This window comes from Lissotriton vulgaris, chromosome 7, assembly GCF_964263255.1.
Source record: "Lissotriton vulgaris chromosome 7, aLisVul1.2, whole genome shotgun sequence".
Classification (NCBI taxonomy): domain Eukaryota; kingdom Metazoa; phylum Chordata; class Amphibia; order Caudata; family Salamandridae; genus Lissotriton; species Lissotriton vulgaris.
This window is the reverse complement of record NC_141695.1, coordinates 1,170,781,539-1,170,800,763: the sequence shown is the minus strand read 5'-3', so window position 1 is coordinate 1,170,800,763 and position 19,225 is coordinate 1,170,781,539. Positions and strand designations below refer to the sequence as shown.

The 19,225-nt window shown below is 45.1% G+C and overlaps 1 protein-coding gene across 6 annotated transcripts in view; it reads right to left on the bottom strand.

The window, feature by feature from the left end:
- ARHGAP26 (Rho GTPase activating protein 26) overlaps window positions 1-19,225 on the bottom strand; it is a 2,045,367-nt gene that overhangs the window by 278,045 nt on the left and 1,748,097 nt on the right. For 4 of the 6 annotated variants that reach the window (XM_086931644.1, XM_086931645.1, XM_086931643.1 and 1 more), the window contains exon 21: window positions 4,572-4,607. The exons of the other annotated variants lie outside the window; for them this stretch is intronic. In XM_086931644.1, the coding sequence (XP_086787770.1) occupies window positions 4,572-4,607 (36 nt within the window). The remainder of the gene's footprint in view (window positions 1-4,571; window positions 4,608-19,225) is intronic. 6 annotated transcript variants of the gene reach the window in all.

Here is a 19,225-nt window from a genome sequence, read left to right as displayed (position 1 = left end):
GTTTGTCCAATTTTTATCCCAACAGGTTCTGAGCGAATGGAGGAATAAAACTTCCCTCACTAAAGGCACCTTAGTGTGTGCAACACATTGTTGGTCATACAAAGTACACCTGACATCACTAATTCACCCCACACATAGGCCCTGACGAACGCCAGCATACATAGTAGTCAGGCTGAAACATGTAGACCTCATAATTTTTACAGGATATTGGAGACTTAATCACACCTCCCCGTATATCCCCCTAGCTCTTTTTAATACTGCCAAGGGCCCAACATTAAATCCTTTAGTCCAATGAGACCGATTGAACAGTTTGTAAACTCACACTCATTCACATCACTGCACTCTCACAAACATAAAACCAGCTCCGCTGTAGTCAGGCTTCGAACCACACCTGAGGTGCACTCTGCACCTTGGGTGGGACCCGATGATGAGCATGACACCAACTAGGTTGGTGGGCGAGGGTCTTCATAAAAAAACAAAAGGTTTTTCTCCCAGGCACGGATATCTAGCTTCCACACACTAGCTAGTTCTCATTTATACTCACTAACAATAATTATAAACAAGCACTGGCATTGGTAAAGTTAATAATTGCCACCTTTGAGAGTTACTGGCTTTTTCAGTTTGTTTGTAGCAATGTTGTGCAACATTACGGCTACTGTGCAAGATGTCTGAAAGTTATTTTAAACATGCACTGACACAGCCGCGTTCCAGGTCATACCATTTTTTTTTACTTTCAGCCCTTTGCACCTCAGCTGGTGTACAGCATGGCTGAAAGTATAACAAGCATTGGCATAGCCAATAAGTCTCGCCTTTGGGGTCTTATAAGTGTTTAGAGAGAGCTATTGGCTTTGTTAACATTTTTAATGTGTTGCACGGCACTGTGAATGTTGTGCAGCATGTTTAAAAGTTATAATAATTAAAAAAGTGTTATAACCATTAGTCACTTTATATATAACCTAGAAAACATTTTATACAACTGAAGTATCCTAATAAAAACCAGAATTGACACCAAAAATGTGTTCTAGTTTTATTGTTTATGCATGGAAAGGGTCAGTGGGGGGTGGAAGTGTAGGGAGGGGGTGGGGACGAGTGGAATGGAGGTGCAGGGAAGGAGCAGAAGGGAGGAAGGGGAGTGAAGATGCACGGAGTGAGGAGGTTGGGGAGAGAGTAGTGAATGTGGGAGAGTGGAGGTAGGAGGGAGTGGAGGTTCAGATTTATTTAGGGTTGATCTAAGTCTTGGGGAATCAGGCATCCCACAGCTTGCGTCATTAAAAGCCAGAAAGGTCTACTTGAAGTGAGAAGAGATTTAAACATTACCAGACATCCTGCGCTGCACTTTAAGGAAATGCCTAATTTCAGCAAATTGCCATTTCAAAAATATTTGTCATTTCTAGGCGAGATTCAGTTTCCTGCTATTGTGGATTTGCGATTTGCAGTTTGATATCTTCTAGTAGTTACTGTCAGAGGGTTTCAAGATGTCACGATGTGTAACTGGCAAAAACGTATTCACTCTTGAGAAAAAATGAATTGCAGCAATTTTGTATTACTTCGGTGCACTTTGATTGTTGTTTTCTTATTCCAGATTGAAAAGGAAAATGGATTTTTAAATAGTTAATTGGAAATACATTAACTTTATGATTTTTTTTTGCGGCTGTGCTATTACAAATTCCATTTGCGAATGCAAACAAAAAAAAGGGCAGGAGGCATATGGAGCGGTAAATAAAAAAAATTTAAAAAAAATTTAAAAAAAATTTAAAAGCGATTTTCAGAAATTGAGAGGCCTGGCAGCAAATTATGACAGCTGCTGGCCCTTGATAAAACTGAAAAATATTTTTTTTCAAGGACAGCGCCGGGAGAGGTTGTAAGTAACAGAGGAGCAGATGAAGAGTGCACAGGGAGCAGTCACAAAGGAGCGCAACGGGGGTTGTGTTGGGACCGACTCAGGAGCTCAAGTCAGGTATACAATAAAAAAATTGATAAAAAACAAAAAAAGATCGCATGAGGAAGCAATGAAAGCGCTAGGGTAAGAAAGACCAACACGAGGAGCGGACAGGAGTGGTGCTCGAGGCAGGAAGCAGCAGTTGAGAGAGACAGCAAAACAACACGCACTCTAATAGAAACAAGCGGTCTTCTCTTTTCAAGCACTGCACTCGTGCTTGTGGCGCGGTCTAAAATAACAGGAGTGTAACCCATAAACCGAGTTGAGATTAGGGTAGGTACGTAAAGCAAACAACAATATCTCAACTGGTGTAGTTAAGGAGGACGATTAGGTACGTAAGTCAAAAACTATACATGAAAGGACAAACCAGGAGACTCTTAGTAAGTTTTTAGAAGGTGCATAGAGGATCATATATTTGAGAGCAAAAGAATAATAACATAAATAAACATACAGTTATGACAGCACTGTAAGCTAAAATGCGTGAACAACCCAAATTGAACTTGGTCCTTGAATGTGAAAGTGACACAAAGTGGCGACGCAAGTGACAATTGGTGATCAGCGGAAGAGAACGTCGCAAAAATGTGAGCAATAATATACAGTGAATGGGGTGGTTCCAAACATAAATGAACGATTGAAAAAAGAACTGAGAATGATTTTGTGAAACCACAGAGGATGCACCTTTAGTTGTGCTGAAGGGTCGACGGAGTTTCGATCCAGTGACTATGGATCATCATCAGGACAGGGTTGTCAAATTATCGCAGTGCTTTGAGGGGCATGGGGGCCGCTTCGAGGATGCATTGAGGGGGGCAGAGCCGCTGCTTCAGGCAGGTCGGCGGAGTCCTAGGACAACGAAATCGAATCGGGCCGTGTCTGGGCAGAGCATCGGCGGCGGGAAGGAACTGTGGAGTCCTAACTGTGGAGTCCTAACTTGGTGAAAGTATTTGTAGGCACTCAGTGCGGCACCGCCACGGTCGTGTGTGGTGTGCCGGAGCTTGAATTATGTGGTATCCGCCACGATCATCTTTGTGGTGGTCTCCATGTAGCGAGCAGCGGTGCGCAGGGGCCATATGTTTGTAATTAAAGTGTCACGCCGCTGCTCGCTCCCGCAAGGTGGATGCCGCCACAAGCACGAGTGCAGTTGCTTGAAAAGTGAAGACCGATTGCCAAAGGCCCTCACCTAGAGCAGCGCATGTGCGCTGCCTAGGCGAGACCTCAAAAAAATAGTGCTATAAAGTGGCAATCATTGACCATGTCATAGCTCTGTTATTTTCTTTACTTTCCGCCATGTTGCACAGTAGTTGTGTTGCTGGCTAAAAAAAAGGTTGACAAAGCCAATTGGTCTTGCATAGGAAGGACCTATTGGTTTTGTCAGTGTTTGTTTGACCTAACTGTTACACATTATCTAGTATTTAATGTTATTGTAGTATGATTTGAGTGACATTAAAACCGGTCTCTTGGAAGCTCAAGTGAAATTGCAAACTGAATCCAACAGGTCATTCTACCTCTAGCAGATTGTGTAAACAAGGCGAGGATGAGAGATGGAGGAATATGTAAAAGGGTGCAGGGTTGTTAACCATCGCAAACCACATTGAAGCAGACTCGGAACGCTTAGAAGATGAAAGCTTGACTCACAGATGTGAGCATTATTGAAAGAGCATACTTGATGAATGCTAAATGAATTGTTTTATATTGATAAGCAATCAACGTTTAGCCACTGGAAGGAACAGCAGGTTATATTACATAAATTAAGTTTCTCGGTTGCTTTTAACACTATTGGTAGGATCACTGAAAACATGTGATTCTGCAGCTGATGTGTTTCCTGGTAACTGGATTTGCTACACCGACCACATAATACACCATATGTCCTGTATAATTTGAAGATGTCACATAAAACGTGTTTAAAGCTCAAATGGCTCAAGTTACCAAAAATGCTACATATGGAAATCTGTTAAACTCTTCACATTTGCATATGTTGGTTAAATGAAGAGTCACATTTCACCTGCTAGTTACGGTAGCCAGTTGATAAGAAATTAAACATTTAGTCCATATGGCAGACACAGCCCTATTGGATAGATGGGCAGGGCAGTGAAAATGGAGGTCATTCCAACTTCACTCTACAGCAGAAGGGGGCAGGGTCGCCAAAAAACACTTCTAGTAGGGAACAATGGGAGTTGCTTGGTTTATTGGACGAAAGAAAACACACGGAAACAAAAATGGAATCTGCTTCAATAGTAGGAGGCAATGCAAAGTAGATAGCTGCTGAGGCCAGCCTGAATCTACTATTTCCATACAAAAGGCGAGCTGCCACATACTGAATAATCTTCATTTAAAGAGCCATTTAAGAGACCAAAGCCACTACACATCACCCCAGGCTTTGATTATATCTTTACACTTCGGTTTATACTCGTACTCTGTTGAAAAGTAGTACTGAGCTGGTGCACTTCGTATGGCACGTTCACGCATGAAAAGCTTTTTTCTGATAATTTTAATCATAAATGATCATTTAGATGTACCTTGTGTACACATACCTTAATCAGAAAAAGCCTATAAGCAAAAGGTGCAATCAGTAACAAACACCGCAAACTGTCTTAAAAGAAAAACATGGCTGCTGAGATGCTTTAAAGCTACATACCTAGTTAGCAAGCTGGATGTATTTTGGGGATTCAATCTGCAAATAAAACAGAGAGAACGAATGATGAATAAATAGAAAGGGATGGGGGGGGGGGGGGGGGGAGGGGGCTGAAAGACATTTACTTTTTTTTTTTAACTCCAAAGCAGTTTTCATTGGCGTGCAGTGAAACAAAACATCAAGAAAGTCTACTTGCCTCCACAGTTCTAAGAATCTGCTTTCACTGCACTCCGACACTATGTAGTTTTCACCTATTAAAAGCTTTGGGTTGTCTTCACCCATTAATCACACACAGGAATATGGTTTGCATGTTTCTGAACGCAAATTAGGCCTCGCTTTCCTCGGTCTGGCTTGACGAGAGCTTATGTCAGCAAGACGACCCCAGTCATGGAGAAAGGAAGTGAAGAGGTCCTGTAATATTTCCCATACTGAATGACAATGTGTGAAGATAGCTTATCCCAGTACCTAGTACAATGTCCCTACAAATGTTTGAGGCAAATAGATCAGATGACACCTAAAATGGAAAATCAGCAGCTGAAGCAGTACACACCCTTGGATCAAACTAACAAAAAGTCGAAACAGCAGAAATGGAACAGAAAAACACAAATATATGGTCTCCTTCTGGGAGTAGCAAAAGACCAGAGCAACACAACAGTAAACTTCACCACAGGGCAAAAAGACATGTGGTTCCCTTCCTGTGGGTTCAATCGCTTTACCACGTTGGTGAGCTCTGTCGGGGTTTTTTTATGCAGGAGTTTGTTACCTTGTAGGCTGTACAATATGGGTCAACCAATGAGGCATGTCAAATGAAATCCTTCACCTCTGGAAGGATAAGCTCCTTAAAGCACTCCGTTGCGAAAAGATTCGCTTTAAACAATTACCGTTCAATTCAACATATTTCACTTCAGTTTATTAGCCTTCTTATTTCTGCAGTGAAATTTCCATCATGTTTTTTGTGAATACTTTCATAAATCCATTCGAATGAGTTAGCATTAGAACTCAATCGTTGTATTTTTTCACAGGGTTACAAAGAAAATTCCCCGATGCATTTCGGGTCCTGCCCTTCTTCAGGGTGTTCTCCCTATAAAAAAAATAAAGAAATATGCCCATTGACCCCGGGTCCATATGCAGTTATCTAATAGCAACATGTTAAATGCTAGCAACCAATTAATAGTGTCAAGAATGGGTTCCTCGTTTCAAACGGACCACCTTGCAAAGTGAAGGAGCGAGAAAAGCATGTACTTATGTGATTAATAAGCGTTGTTACATACGTGCCGTCATAACGCGTGTAGTCTAAGAAACAATAATATAATCATACATCGATGTGTAAGAAGTGACTATTAGGTATTGGGAGAGAGTGTATTTCAAAATACTCAAGAAACGGGTGAAAAGTGCAACGCCATTCTCGTGTGATAAGCAATAAAATCAGAGTCCGAACTCGGGAAAGTAAATGCCGATAAGTGTGAACCAACGCTGTGAAGCATCAGAGAACATGCTTCTGCTCAAATAAAACGTGATAACAAGTAATCAAAACGAGAACAGAGCCTCATACCTTTGAATGCTCTATCGCGAGCGTACAGCGTGTAACAGCCTTAACGTTAATCATTTAAGTCGGCTCTTCAGGATGTAAGTGAAGAAAGACTTAAACATAGTTACTAAACAACTCCAAACAGTGTCCATAGTGAAATTACTTTTCCGTATACAAAGTGTAAGAAGTGCACGTCGGACCATGAATTTGTCCGTGAATTAAATCAATATATTCAGGCAGCTGTACCGTAAGAATTTGAAAAAAACAAATGGTGGAGTATTGCAAGAGGCAAATTAAAATAAGAGTGAACAAGCATAAGCAACTGATCACTGAATCTTATGAGCTCAAAAGGAGAAACAAGCAATAATGTGATAAAATAAGCAACACAGTACATTGATACGAAAAAATCAGTATTTGCTATGAGGGAAGAATGAAAGTATAATCCATAGGTCATAACTGTTTGCACGGTAATAAAGGTATGGAATTACAAATAACAACTGTACTCCAAACGTTCATTTAGTCCCTTTGGGCTCAATGAGTTCAATTTATGGATCCAATATAATTCATGTAGTAACAAGAAGTTCTTGTTGTCTTTTCCTTCTTTTATCTCAGCTGAGAGAAGGCTGTAAGGGATGAGAGGGACATCCTGGTTCTCAGCCGAGCAAAGAGGGCGGGATCAAGAGGAGAGGAAGAGCAGGGGGGGATTGTAGGGTCTGCTTCCTAAGGCCACCCCCACTTTTTGCTGTGATTCTCTGGTTTTTCGCATTTAGTCTGGCTGTGGCACTGCTAATCAGGACCAAGCCTATCTGCTCTCTCTCTACATTGATACCATGTACTTTAGGTACATACCAGACTGGCTACTGGGTCACCTTTATGAGTCCCTGTATATGGTACCTTAGGTACCCAGGCCATAGGTACCCCAGAGGCCTACCAGGGGCTGAAGAATATATTGTGCCACCCCTGGTTAGCCTTCCAAACTGACACTACAGGTCTGCACTTGCAGCCTATGTAAGGTGGTGAAAGCACCCCTTACATAGATATAGTATACCTATATCTATATATATATCTATATATATATATAAATATATAGACACATATTAACCTATAAGTCACTCCTATTGCAGGCTTTGACAATCCTGAAAAGCAGAGTGCTTGGTTTTGTGTGAGAGGGTACCCTAGCATGAGCTGAGCTCCTGTGCAGCTTTCCGAAATATCTCCTTATAGCTGTTCTATGATATAGCCATACCATATACTCTTAAGTGCATTATAATCCTTGTGGTTAATGCTAACTTTGGTTTGGCTTTATCAAAACATGTCGTGTAAGGTGTCAAACGCTTTGAAATACTACCCCCGCCAGTTCTGACGGCGGGGTAGCATTTCACCCTTCTAGAGGGAAAAGACATGTACATACTGGTAAACCCGGTTAAAGTTAAACAGAGCCCCAGCATCACAAAAGGGATGCTGCTGAAACAGACACGAGTCTGCCCTCCTGCTGCTGGACGAAAAACTCCGGTAGGGGAGGCCTGGACAATAGGTTTCCTGTCCAGGGAGGTACTGGCACCTTCATAGACAGGCTTTACAGTATTGGGGCAGGGTGGGTTGCATTCAGTGAATGCTTTTCAGACACTGCCTGGGGCACACAAGGTGCTCCATGCATTTCCCAGTTCAAACCGGTTGCTGGGGCACTCAGCCCCAGCTCTGGCGCAAAACTGGACAAAGGGGAAGGGGTGTAACCACCCCCTCTCCAGGTCCACCCATAGGTGAGACCCTAGAGTTAGTCCAACCCCTAAACCTGGTATAAGTATAGGAATATACAACAAATAGAGGAACTCAAGTATAGGAACCCAGCCCCTAGGACTTTAGATTACACCGGACAAAATTCTGCAACATATATCCTGGACCTTCGACATTCCATATCAACTGGAAGACGGAAGAAATCTCCCTTGTGGTCAAGGAGTGACCACCCTGTCCAAACAGGCACCAAAAGCATCTTTGCCGGTCTGCATTTTCGAGGCTCCCACCGGATCCCGAAGAATCTGTGACACAGGACATGGACTTCCAGACATCTCTGAAGCTGACCCGAGATCCCAGCAAAGCTGAGACCCGTAGCTGACACGAAAGATGTGGGACCGGAACTCCTGGACATCCTGCATTTTTGCAACTGCACCTACTTCCCGAGGTATCCCAAAGTTGTGCATTGGGGTATTTGAAGCCTCTGCCCGAGCACCTTTTGCCCTGAAGTACAGAGACCAGTACTCCACGAGTGACCCCGTGAGTCCCCTTTCTTCACCGCAGCTTGAGGCTCCTTCGCAGTTCCTAGTCTGTTGGCTAGTGAGCCCCCACAAAGGCCAATCCTTTGTTTCTTGAGCTTCCCTGGCTGCTCCAGACGTGCTCTGACTCCCCTCCAAAGGAGGAGTCACTCAGACCTTGCTGGTTTGAACCGAAGCCAATCTTGTCATCTTGCGTGGGTTGCTGTTGCCAAGGCTTGTTGGGTCCAATCCGGATTCCGACGCTGCAGCACTGGACATCCTTCGTGGGACAGCTCCAATCCAGCTCTTGGTCATCAACAACGCCTCTTGGTCCTCATGGCTGAAGAGTCAAGTTTCACCTCTTTCACCTGAAAACACCCAACATTGGTTGGCATCTTCCTATCGCCATTCTGGTCACTGGCTAGTGACCCAGACTCTGTCCCCTCTGCTTTCAGGTTCTTCACATCTCCGATCCGCACTTGAATCCACCCGGACACTTTTTCTCTGGTTGCCTGCAGCATTTCTTTGCAGCTCTCCATTGGAATCGAGGACGAAACCAGACACCAAAAGACACCTATGCACCCGGCTTCCCTGGGTGAGGTAACACGAGTACTCCGGTGCTCCCGTGGGTCTTGACTCTCAAAGTGTCCTAGTCTAAAAGGGTTCCATCGTAGTTCACCTCTAAGTGCCCTTAATGTTTCAAATTGTAACTTGTTTGTTCTCCATAGAAAGTCAATGGTGATCCGGGGCTGTGTTTAGATAATGCACGCGTCCCCCGTGGGACTCCTGAGTCCCTACCTTGGGTGGTTCCTGATAGCCCCAGCAGTTCTACAGGCCCTAGGCCAGCTTTCTAACCCTCACATGGTTCTTATAACACTATTTTAGTATATGGTTTGTGAGGCACCTAGGGCATGAAGTATACTGTGCAACTTATCGTATGCTAATTAAGTTCCTTGTATTGTACTTTTACCTCTGAGCTCATAAAGAGTCCAGAGGGGTTGTGTTTAGATTAAATACATATATATTTGATATATACCTTGTGTGGTGTGCTTTCATTTGATCATTCAAGAGATTATAACTGGTAAAACAACTTGCTTAACTCGCCTATAAGTCAGTCTGAAGGCTGCTCTCCAAAGCTACCACTAGGATAGCTTTCAATAAAGGTTGACTTTAAACCTACCATCAATAAGAGTCGTTTGGACTGGTGCAAGGTGCCCACTAGAATAGTGGAAATCATATGCTAGGCCAACTTCTCACAGGCAGGGCGATAGTTTGCCCGATGTGGAAGGCAGTAACAACCTTTGGCAAGAAGGAAGAACGAGCGTGGAGCATAACTTTGTCTGGATGAACAGACAGCAAAGGAGATTTACAGGAAAGAGCCTGGAGCTCACTCACGCGCCTAGCGGAGGTGATGGCAACCAGGAAAGCAGTGAGTAATGCCTTTAATAAATCTATTTACAACTGGGGACTTGAAAAGAGAGGGCTGAGCAGGGAGCCTGAGAAAGCCTGAAATTGCAGAAAGGTAGCTCTTAATAGTGCCTATAGCAGAGCCCTGCCGGGCTGAGGAAAGAAGGAACAAAAGGACTTCTGAAAGAGGGGCAGAAAGGGGATCCACAGCCTTTGCTGTGCACCATGCCATAAATTTGTTCCACCTGCAAGGGTATACTGATTTAGTGGATGGACGCCTGGCTGCCAGAATGATATCACAGACTTCAGGAGGCAAGTCAAATGGAATCAACTGTCGCTACTCAATCTCCACGCAAGGAGGTAGAGGCTGGACAGGTTCGGGTGGAGGACAGTCCGCTGCTGCTGCGACAGAAGATCCTCCAGAAGAGGCAATCAGATCGGGGATCCACACTCAAACTGAGTAGCTCGGGATACCAAACTCTTCAAGCCCAGTCCGGAGCCACAAGAATGACTTGGGCCCGGTCGCACCTGATCATCTTCAGCACTCTGGGTAGAAGTGGTATAGGCAGAAAGGCATACAATAGACCGCAACTCCACTTACTTGGCCACGAAAGGAGCGAAAAGCAGAAGGAGTGCGCATGGCCGAAAAGCCCAAGGACTTGGCCGTAGCCCGCGAGTTCTTAAGCGCTCCAACACACTGTCTGCCTTGTAGCCAAAAAGGCGAGTGCCATCAAAAGGCATGTCCATCAAAGTGTTCTGGACATCCCCTGAAAAGACAGTCGTCCTCAGCCAGGCGTGACGGCGTAGCGCCACTGTCATGGAAATTGCTCTGCCCAGCGAGTCAGGGGTGTCAAGACCACAACGGATGGTGAACTTGGCTGAGTCTCCCCTCAGCAATAGCTTGGGAGAGTACTGTCCGAGCCTCCAAACACTGAGGCAGCACCTGCACTACCGTATCCCACACATAATGGGAATAACGGCCAAGAGACATGCAATGTTCAAAGACTGCAGTACAGAACTGGTAGAAGAAAAAATCTTCTTCCTAAACTGCTCCAGTTTCTTGGGTTTCATATGCGGTAGTGCGGAAGGGAACGCGCTCGGAGCAGAGGCTTGGACAACCAAGCTCTCAGGGTTAGGGTGTTGGAAGAAAAAAACAGGGTCGCCCGGGCCGGGCGATGGCGTCGGGCCACGTTCTTGTCCACAGGAGCCCCTGTGTTGGGCCTGGACCAGGTGCCCAAAAGAACATCTGAGAGTGCATCATTAAAGGGCAGCATCAACTCCGTAGAAGACGCCGCCGGCCGAAGCACCTCTGTCAGGAGATTAATCCTGACGGCCACGGTGGGGAACTCGTGGTGGAGAGCCTCGGCTGTCCTACGCAACACCATGGAGTAGGAACCACCCTCCTCCGTAGCCAGGTAGAAGGATACAATGAGCCGAGCCAGGTTACTGAGTATAATCCTGGTTATCGGCATTCCCCTGATCCTCATCTCAGCCCGGGTCTAACTCACATTGTGCTGTGAGAGGGTCCTCAGATCCCTCCAAGTCTTCCCTGTCCTCCACATGCCGAACAGGTGGAATATAAGGAGGTGGATGAAGAAAGGGAAAGAAATTCCCCATCGGCATCGGTCGACACCCTTCCGGCGTCGGCTCCAAGTCGGGGAGGAAGTCAGGGACAGCGTCGGGCGGGACTGCCGCTCGAGCCGGTGGTGGCGCCACCAACGTCGGTGGAGGTAGTTCAGGGCCAACCGACATGGACGGGGATCCATGCGTCAAGACCGAAGTTGTTGACGGCGTTGGGGCCCGAGGGAGTGACGTCGAAGCATGAGGTCCCCCAGTCGGGTCTATAGGGCCCAAAGGCGCACCTGAGGGGCAAGACAGTCCAAAGACACGTGCCATGGCTGACAGGTACTCCTGCAGCTGGGCCGGAGTCGTCGATGGATCCGGAAAGGGAAGACAGGCCACGCGCACCCTTAGCCGCGACGGGAAGGCAAAGAGCGACACTACTTCTTCGACATTTTGTGCTTCGCCTTACCTGACTCAGTGCCGAGACATGGAATGGTAGTTATGGCTCCGTGGCCGGTCCTCCAACCTCCCACGGGACCGGGACCTGGATCACAGAGCAGACTCCTGGGCCTCTACCCACTTTCGGGACCGCTTCTGCAAAGTTTTAGGAGCCACGGCCTGGCAGTGGGGGCACGACTCAGAGTTGGGGTCGCACCCCAGGCAGTAGAGACACTCACGGTGCGGGTCCGTCACCGATATCGTGCGGGGACAGACCCCGCAAGACTTAAAACCGGGCATCCCTATGCACCTGAGTATATGTACTCAAAAAAAAGAGATAAAAGTCCCAAAAACTCAGTCGAAAAGTGACTAGGGGTACCGCTCTCTCTGGATATGCGCTTGCTAGCACAGAAAAAGAGAGAACTGAAGTCAGCACGCGTGGGCGCATCTAAGTAGCTCCAGCGACGTCATCTCGGCCACTAAGACGCCAACGACATACGCGGAGCTGTACGATGATGCCTATCGACGTGCAGGGGTACTGCTGATGAAAACTTTCCGGATCCCAGTGTGACGTCTAGGGATATTCTAAGGTAAGGAATCCACCACTAACTTGTCTCTTTCAGATAATCGACTCACTACACTCACTCTGTACAATATGCCGCAGGTTATGAACACATTTTCCAGAACTGTTTTTAGCTATCACTCCACCACTGTCTAGAGGCAATGAGGTGTGCCCTATGGATACATGCGGCGGTCAACAAATTGTCTTATACTTGCACAGATTGCAGTGCATGTGGATATAGAAGCATCCTCCAGATATTTATGCTTTCACCATGCCATACATGTGCAGTAAGAAAAAATGCTTTATATGTAGAGTACTGGAAAGAAGTCTGGCTGGTTTTGAAGAGAAGTGGAGAAAAAAAATCCTAAATGAGTTAGAAACGAATAAGTAACTTACCTTCGGTAACACCTTAGCTAGTAGAGACAGGATCTAGCTGCAGATTCCTTACCTTTGAATTCTCCCCAGGCGCCAGACTGGATCCGGAAATGTTTTACAGCAGGACCTCCACGTGTTGGTAGAGGGCGTCTTCCAACTCCGTAGCGTCGTTGTCCACTGATGTGACATCACACAGAGTCCATCTAAGCCCTGACCTGACGCACTGACGTCAGTTTCTTCCATGACTAATTTCTGCACAAAAAACTCTGAGCCACTTATAGAAACTTCAATACCTTTGAATTATATACCATAGCAAAACCATTCCCAGGGGAGGGTCTGCATACTGATCTTTTTAAAAAATCCCTAAATAGAACTAGCCTGTCTATAAGACAGAAAATACTGGATGCATTTAAGAATTTAGGTGAGCAAAAGCATACGCTTCACCCTAAGGACTGTGGCACACATGCAACTACAGTCAAAGACATTGGAAAGCATGGAATAACGTTACCCATGGCAGAGGCACAAAAATGTATCTGAAGAGAATATTTAACATGAACATAATACTAGTTCCCTTCAATGGTGGGATTGGACTATGTTCAGCCGTAACTTGGGGAACCAAGCCAACAGGAGATGCCACTGAGCCAGGTGCGCAACACCCATTGGGCTCGCGGCCCCCCCCCCCGTTGTGTGTGTGAGCCCGGGCGAAGACTGATTCGCGGGCTGGCGAGCATCTAATTGCAGTCGCACCCGAATACTTAACAGGTCTTTAAAAGACCATTTAGTTGTAAATGAGGCTTTTAGTTGTAAATGAGGCTTTTGTTGTGTGTTCACCCCTTCTTACAGCCACTCTGTCTAAGTTCAGAAGAATTAGCCCCCCACCCTGGAATATTTTTCAGCCCCCCCGAAATTTGGCTCTAGTTGCCTGCCTGCACTGAGCCATAGCTCCTTGCCTAAGAAAAGCAATCATCTTGCTAAACTTGCTCCATAGAGACAGAGACAAAGAGAGAAGGAATCTGAAAACCCATCCATGATGAAGAGAGCAAGGAATCTGTAAACCCATCCATGACAAAGAGAGCATTAAGCAATGTGTTAACAGACATATGTGGAACACAACAAAACCACTAATGGTTGGATTGAGAAAAATTGCCAAACATGGTGGTAACACCACAGAAAACAGCAATAATACATAACTCATATATGAGAAAAGGAAAGCAATTGTATATGTAACTGTAGAACGAAAGTATATATATATCTATATCTATATATATATATTCACAGAAAAAAACATAGGTTTCAGCCATGTTATAGTTAGGAATTAGCATATAAAAAAACCTTAGAAATTCACTGAAAAAAAAAAACATAGGTTTCAGCCCCGTTATAGTTTGGAATTTGCATTTAAAAAACCTTATAAATTCACTGAAAAAACATAGGTTTCACCCGTTCTAGTTAGCTGGACATTTCACTCATACAAAACCATTGAAATTCCCCAGTTATAATTAGTTCAGCGGCCTATAACTTGCGCCCCTGCAATGCACTGCTGATGACGTCACATATTACATCACTCATGACATGGTCAGTGACATCACTGATGACATCACTGATGACTTCGCTGATGACATCATCCAGTGAATGTGTGTCTTTCTGAAAAATAAATATTTTTTATATACGTATATCTAAAGGTCGATGGAAGAATAAATGGGTAAAAAAGTGTCTAAATGGATTTCTTTTGGTAAAAATTATTGTATAACTGACTTAAGTGTATCTTAGTGAATACATGTATTATTGAGTAATGTTTAAATATGTAAATATCTGCATCAGTGTCTCACTTTGTGTGTAAGTGGCTGCATGGGTTGGTGAGTAGCTACATGAGGGTCTCTATGGGTTATTAGTTGGTTTTTTGAGTATCAGTATGAGTGTCTGTATGGTTTGGTGGGGGTATTACATAGATGCATGAATGACTGACTCACTGTTTGTATGTGTTTTGAAGACAGCATGTGTGCAGGACTGTATGGGTGGAGGAGTGTGTGTATGGGTGTGTTAGTGAGTGAATACGAGTATTGATGTATATAAGTGAGTATATGTGAGAGTGAGAGATTGGAAGAATTCCTGTATAAATAAGTATGTGTTTCTAGAAGTGATTGTTTAAGAGAGTAAGTATGTGTACGTTTCTGTAGAAGTAAGAGGAGTGGTGTGTTTATAGCTGTATGTGCAAGTAAATGGAGGTTTATTTGCATGTGTGAGTATGTGTGAGTAACTCTATGGATGACTGTCTGAGTGTAACAGGATGTAAAGGTGTATGATTACATATGAGGAGTGAGTACATGTATGAGTGACTATATAGAACTGTTGGTGAATGAGTGTATGTGTATGTAGATGTTGGAATTACTGAATAGGTTGTTGTAACTGGTATTGGTATCTCCATTTTTTTAAAATTGTAGTTTCTATTTTTGAATGTGTGTATCAAAGGTTATATTACGGTGAGAGGAGGTCTGCCACTATCACAAGGATGATGTAATCAGTGATGCCATCAGTGATGTCATTTGAGATGTCATCAGTGATGTCATGAGTGATGTCACTGACCATGTCATGAGTGATGTAATATGTGATGTCATCAGCAGTGCATTGCGGGCGCGCAAGTTATAGTTAGCTGAACTAACTATAACCGGGGAATTTCAATGGTTTTGTACGAGTGAAATGTCCAGCTAACTATAACATGTGTGAAACCTATAGTTTTTTTAGTGAATTTCTAAGGTTTTTTAAATGCTAATTCCTAACTATAATGTGGCTGAAACCTATGGTTTTTTCAGTGAATTTCAAAGGTTTTGTAAATGATCATTTTTAAATGTATTAATTGTTATTTTTTTATACTGATTTTCTACATAGTTTTTAACTATTTATTTTTATATATTTTATTTTTTAAATTACATAACATTTTTAATATAAATTGAAAAACTTTTTTTTAATATTGAAATTGCAATATTTTATTTTTATTTTATATTTTTTATTTTTTATATATATATTATATAGCAGGGAATTATATCCTATGGAAGGAAATTAAAGTTAATGGTAAGTATTAGAATTACTTTTCAGGATCAGTAGTGGGCTGAAAGATGCAGCACTGAGGTCTCTCCTGATAACAGGTGAGTAAATTGGAATTCGTAGTTCGGCTGAATTTAGAGGAATTTTTTAAAGTTCCAAAACTCCACACTTAGAAGAATTTCCAAACAAAACCAGTCAATGATAGCCTAAGGAAGGAAATTCAAGTTACTGTAGGTACGGTTAGAATTACTTTTCAGGATCAGTAGTGGGCAGAAAGATGTAGCACTGAGGTCTCTCCTGATAACAGGTGAGTAAAACGGAATTCGTAGTTTGGCTGATTTTAGAAGAATATTTGTACGTTTCAAAAATAGACACTTGGAAACTTTTCTGGTGAAAACCACACAATAGATTCCTATGGAAGAAAATACAAGTTACTGGTAAGTATGCTTAGATTTACTTTTCAGGGTCCATACTGGGCTCAAAGATGCAGACTGAGGTCTCTTGTGATAACAGGTGAGTAAATCAGAATTTGTAGTTCGGCTGATTTAACAGGAATATTTTGCTCAATAACGAAGGAAGGGGGCGGGGCCTGAGGTAACATGTGCAAACACGCCCTGTTGCGCGTTTTAAGTTGGGGAATTAATTCCTCTTCAATCCTGAGGTTCCCTGTGGGCCAACTAGCCCACCAGGTACCTCAGTATGCGCCAGGGAGCTGCGTTGCAGAGAGGTGTTCAGGGGCCGCGCCCCTTTTTACAACACTCTGCAACGCAGCTCTGTGGCGCTTACTGGACGTACCAGGTGGGCTAGTTGTCCCCTAGGGGACCTCTGGATTGAAGAGGAATTAATTCCCCAACTTAAAACGCGCCACAGGGATTGTTTGAACACATATCACCACAAGCCCCCCCTCCCTACCTTCACTAATGTGTAAACGGGCCCATAGCGCGTTCTAAGTTGGGGGATTAAGTCCCCTTGCACACTGGGGGTCCCTGGGGGCAACTAGCCCACCAGGAACCTCCGGTATGCTCCAGGGGGCAGTGTTGAAAAGAGGTGTAAAAAGGGGCGTGGCCTCATTACACCTCTCTGCAACGCAGACCCCTGCTGTTTTTCCAGAGTGGGAACTAAATCCCCTTGAATACTGGGGGTTCCTGGCGGCCAACTAGCCCACCAGGAACCTCCAGTATGCGCCAGGGGGCTGCGTTGCAGAGGTGTCAAAAGGGGCGTGTCCTCATTACACCTCTCTGCAACCCTCCTGGGACACTACTAGCTCCGGGGACCCCTCTCCGCCAAGCCCCCCACGGTCCCTGCCGGCTCCCCGCATCCTGCGGGAGCCGGCATTGCTTTTCTACATGGGGAGCAGCTAACATGTCTTTGGAAGAGAGAGCAGCTTTCCTGCTCTCTCTTCCAAAAACCAAAGCAGTTTGCTATGGTAGGGGATCAATTATTCCCTCTGACAAACTCCTGAACTACCGTAGCAAACTACAGTGTCCCGAGGGTAGGCACCTCGGGACACTGCAGGAGCCAGCCCTGGGGAGTGGCGGTCCCCAGGGCCACCACAAGGCTCCAGGAGGGGAGCCGTGCGGCCCCCTCCCAACATTTAAAAGCCCCGGGGGTGGTGGTCCCCGGGGCTAGGGGGTCCTTCACAGACCGCCCCAATTTAAAAATGTAGTGCCCCGGGGAGGTGGCGGTCCCCGAGGCGTGTGGCGGGGCTGGAACCCCCACCACAGGTTTCATTTATTTAATATAGAAGCCCCGGGGGTGGCGGTCCCGAGGATGGGGGGGCCGTGAGCCCCCCCATACATAATGTTAAATGAGTGGCGGTCCCCGGGGCTGGGGGGCCCCTCTGGGCCCCCCATTATTATAAAATAAAAGAAACCCCGGGGTGGCGGTCCCCGGGGCTGCAGGGGGCCGTGAGCCCCCCGCATACATAAGGTTAAAGTCCCGGGGGTGGCGGTTCCGGGGGCTGGGGGGCCGTGAGCCCCCACATACATAATGTTTAAAGCCCCGGGAGGTGGAGGTCCCTGGGCCTGGGGGGCCCCTCTGGGCCCCCCATTATTATAAAATAATAGAAACCCAGGGGGTGGCGGTCCCCGGGGCTGCGGGGGGGCCGTGAGCCCCCCGCATACATAAGGTTAAAGCCCCGGGGGGGGTCCCTGGGGCCCCTCTGGGCCCCCCATTATAAAAAAGCACATTGCCCCTGGGGCTAATCAGAAAAAAAAGGAGACTTCGTTTTTTTTTCCCGCTGGATTGTTTTTGACCTTGGGGGTTATTGTGGGACCCCCTGAGCAGGCCTAGGGGGTCGGGGTGTTCCTACTCTGCCCCCTTTGCACCTTTTGCTCACTTGTTTTCCAGTTTTCTTGTGCCTCGGTTCTACAGAGACACAAGATGGCTGCCAACACTTCCTTGTTTGGAGTGTTGACAAACAGTTGACAGCCAATTAGCATGCAGCTCGTGCTTGTAATGGTACGCGTATAATCCTCGGACGGTATGCGTACGGTACTTCGTCCATAGATATATCTATGATTTTACTTTTGATTTTCTCAGGAACTACTGCACGGATTTACACCATTTAACAAAAAGCGTAATCTGCGAACCAAACTCTACCTTTTTGCCAAATTTGGAGTAATTCCGTTCAGCAGTTCGGGCTGTAACCGTGTATAAAGGTCCCTATGGAAAATTGCATGGGGACAACATGTTTTGGGACCCCCCTTTTTTCTCAGCCCCCGCTTGACGAATCACCCCGAAACTTTCAGGATAGAAGCGGAGCAGAGCGCCCATCTTCTTGGAGAATTTCGCGAAGATTTGTCAACCGGCGTCAAAGTTATTCCAAATACAATGTTGCAGATTTCCTATGGAAACTAGGTCCTTACTATAACTACCTACCTGCGACCACCAGTAGGTAATATTATATATATATATATATATATATATATATATATATATATATATATATATATATATATGTACAAGCAAATGAGGTGCAGCAATGGGGTCCTGCTTCTCCCCCAGCTATGCCTGTTTAATGGTTGGCTGGTGGGAGGAGCAGATCCTTAAGAAAGACCATCTAGTACTATACAATACACATGTGAGGTTGTGGTTGAGATTTATAGACGATGTCTTTATCTTATGGCAGGGCAGTGAAGAAAGTGCCAAAGAATTTATTACCAACCTCAATGCCAACCAGGTCAACCTCAAATTTACCTCACACATTAGTGCTAAAGAAACTGAATTCCTAGATGTAAAAGTATATGTGGAGAATGAAATGCTCAAAACTACCCTACACAGAAAAGCAACAGCAGGAAACTCCATGTTACATGCCACCAGCTCTCACCCTAAACACCTAATTGAGAGTATCCCCTATGGAGAGCTCCTTAGAATCAAATGCAGCAGTACTGAGCAACAAGAAACCTGCATGAGGGAGGCAATTGAAAGATTCCGTAGAAGAGGATACACCACATGCACTCTCAACAAAGCACTTAATGCCAAAGCCAGACCAAGG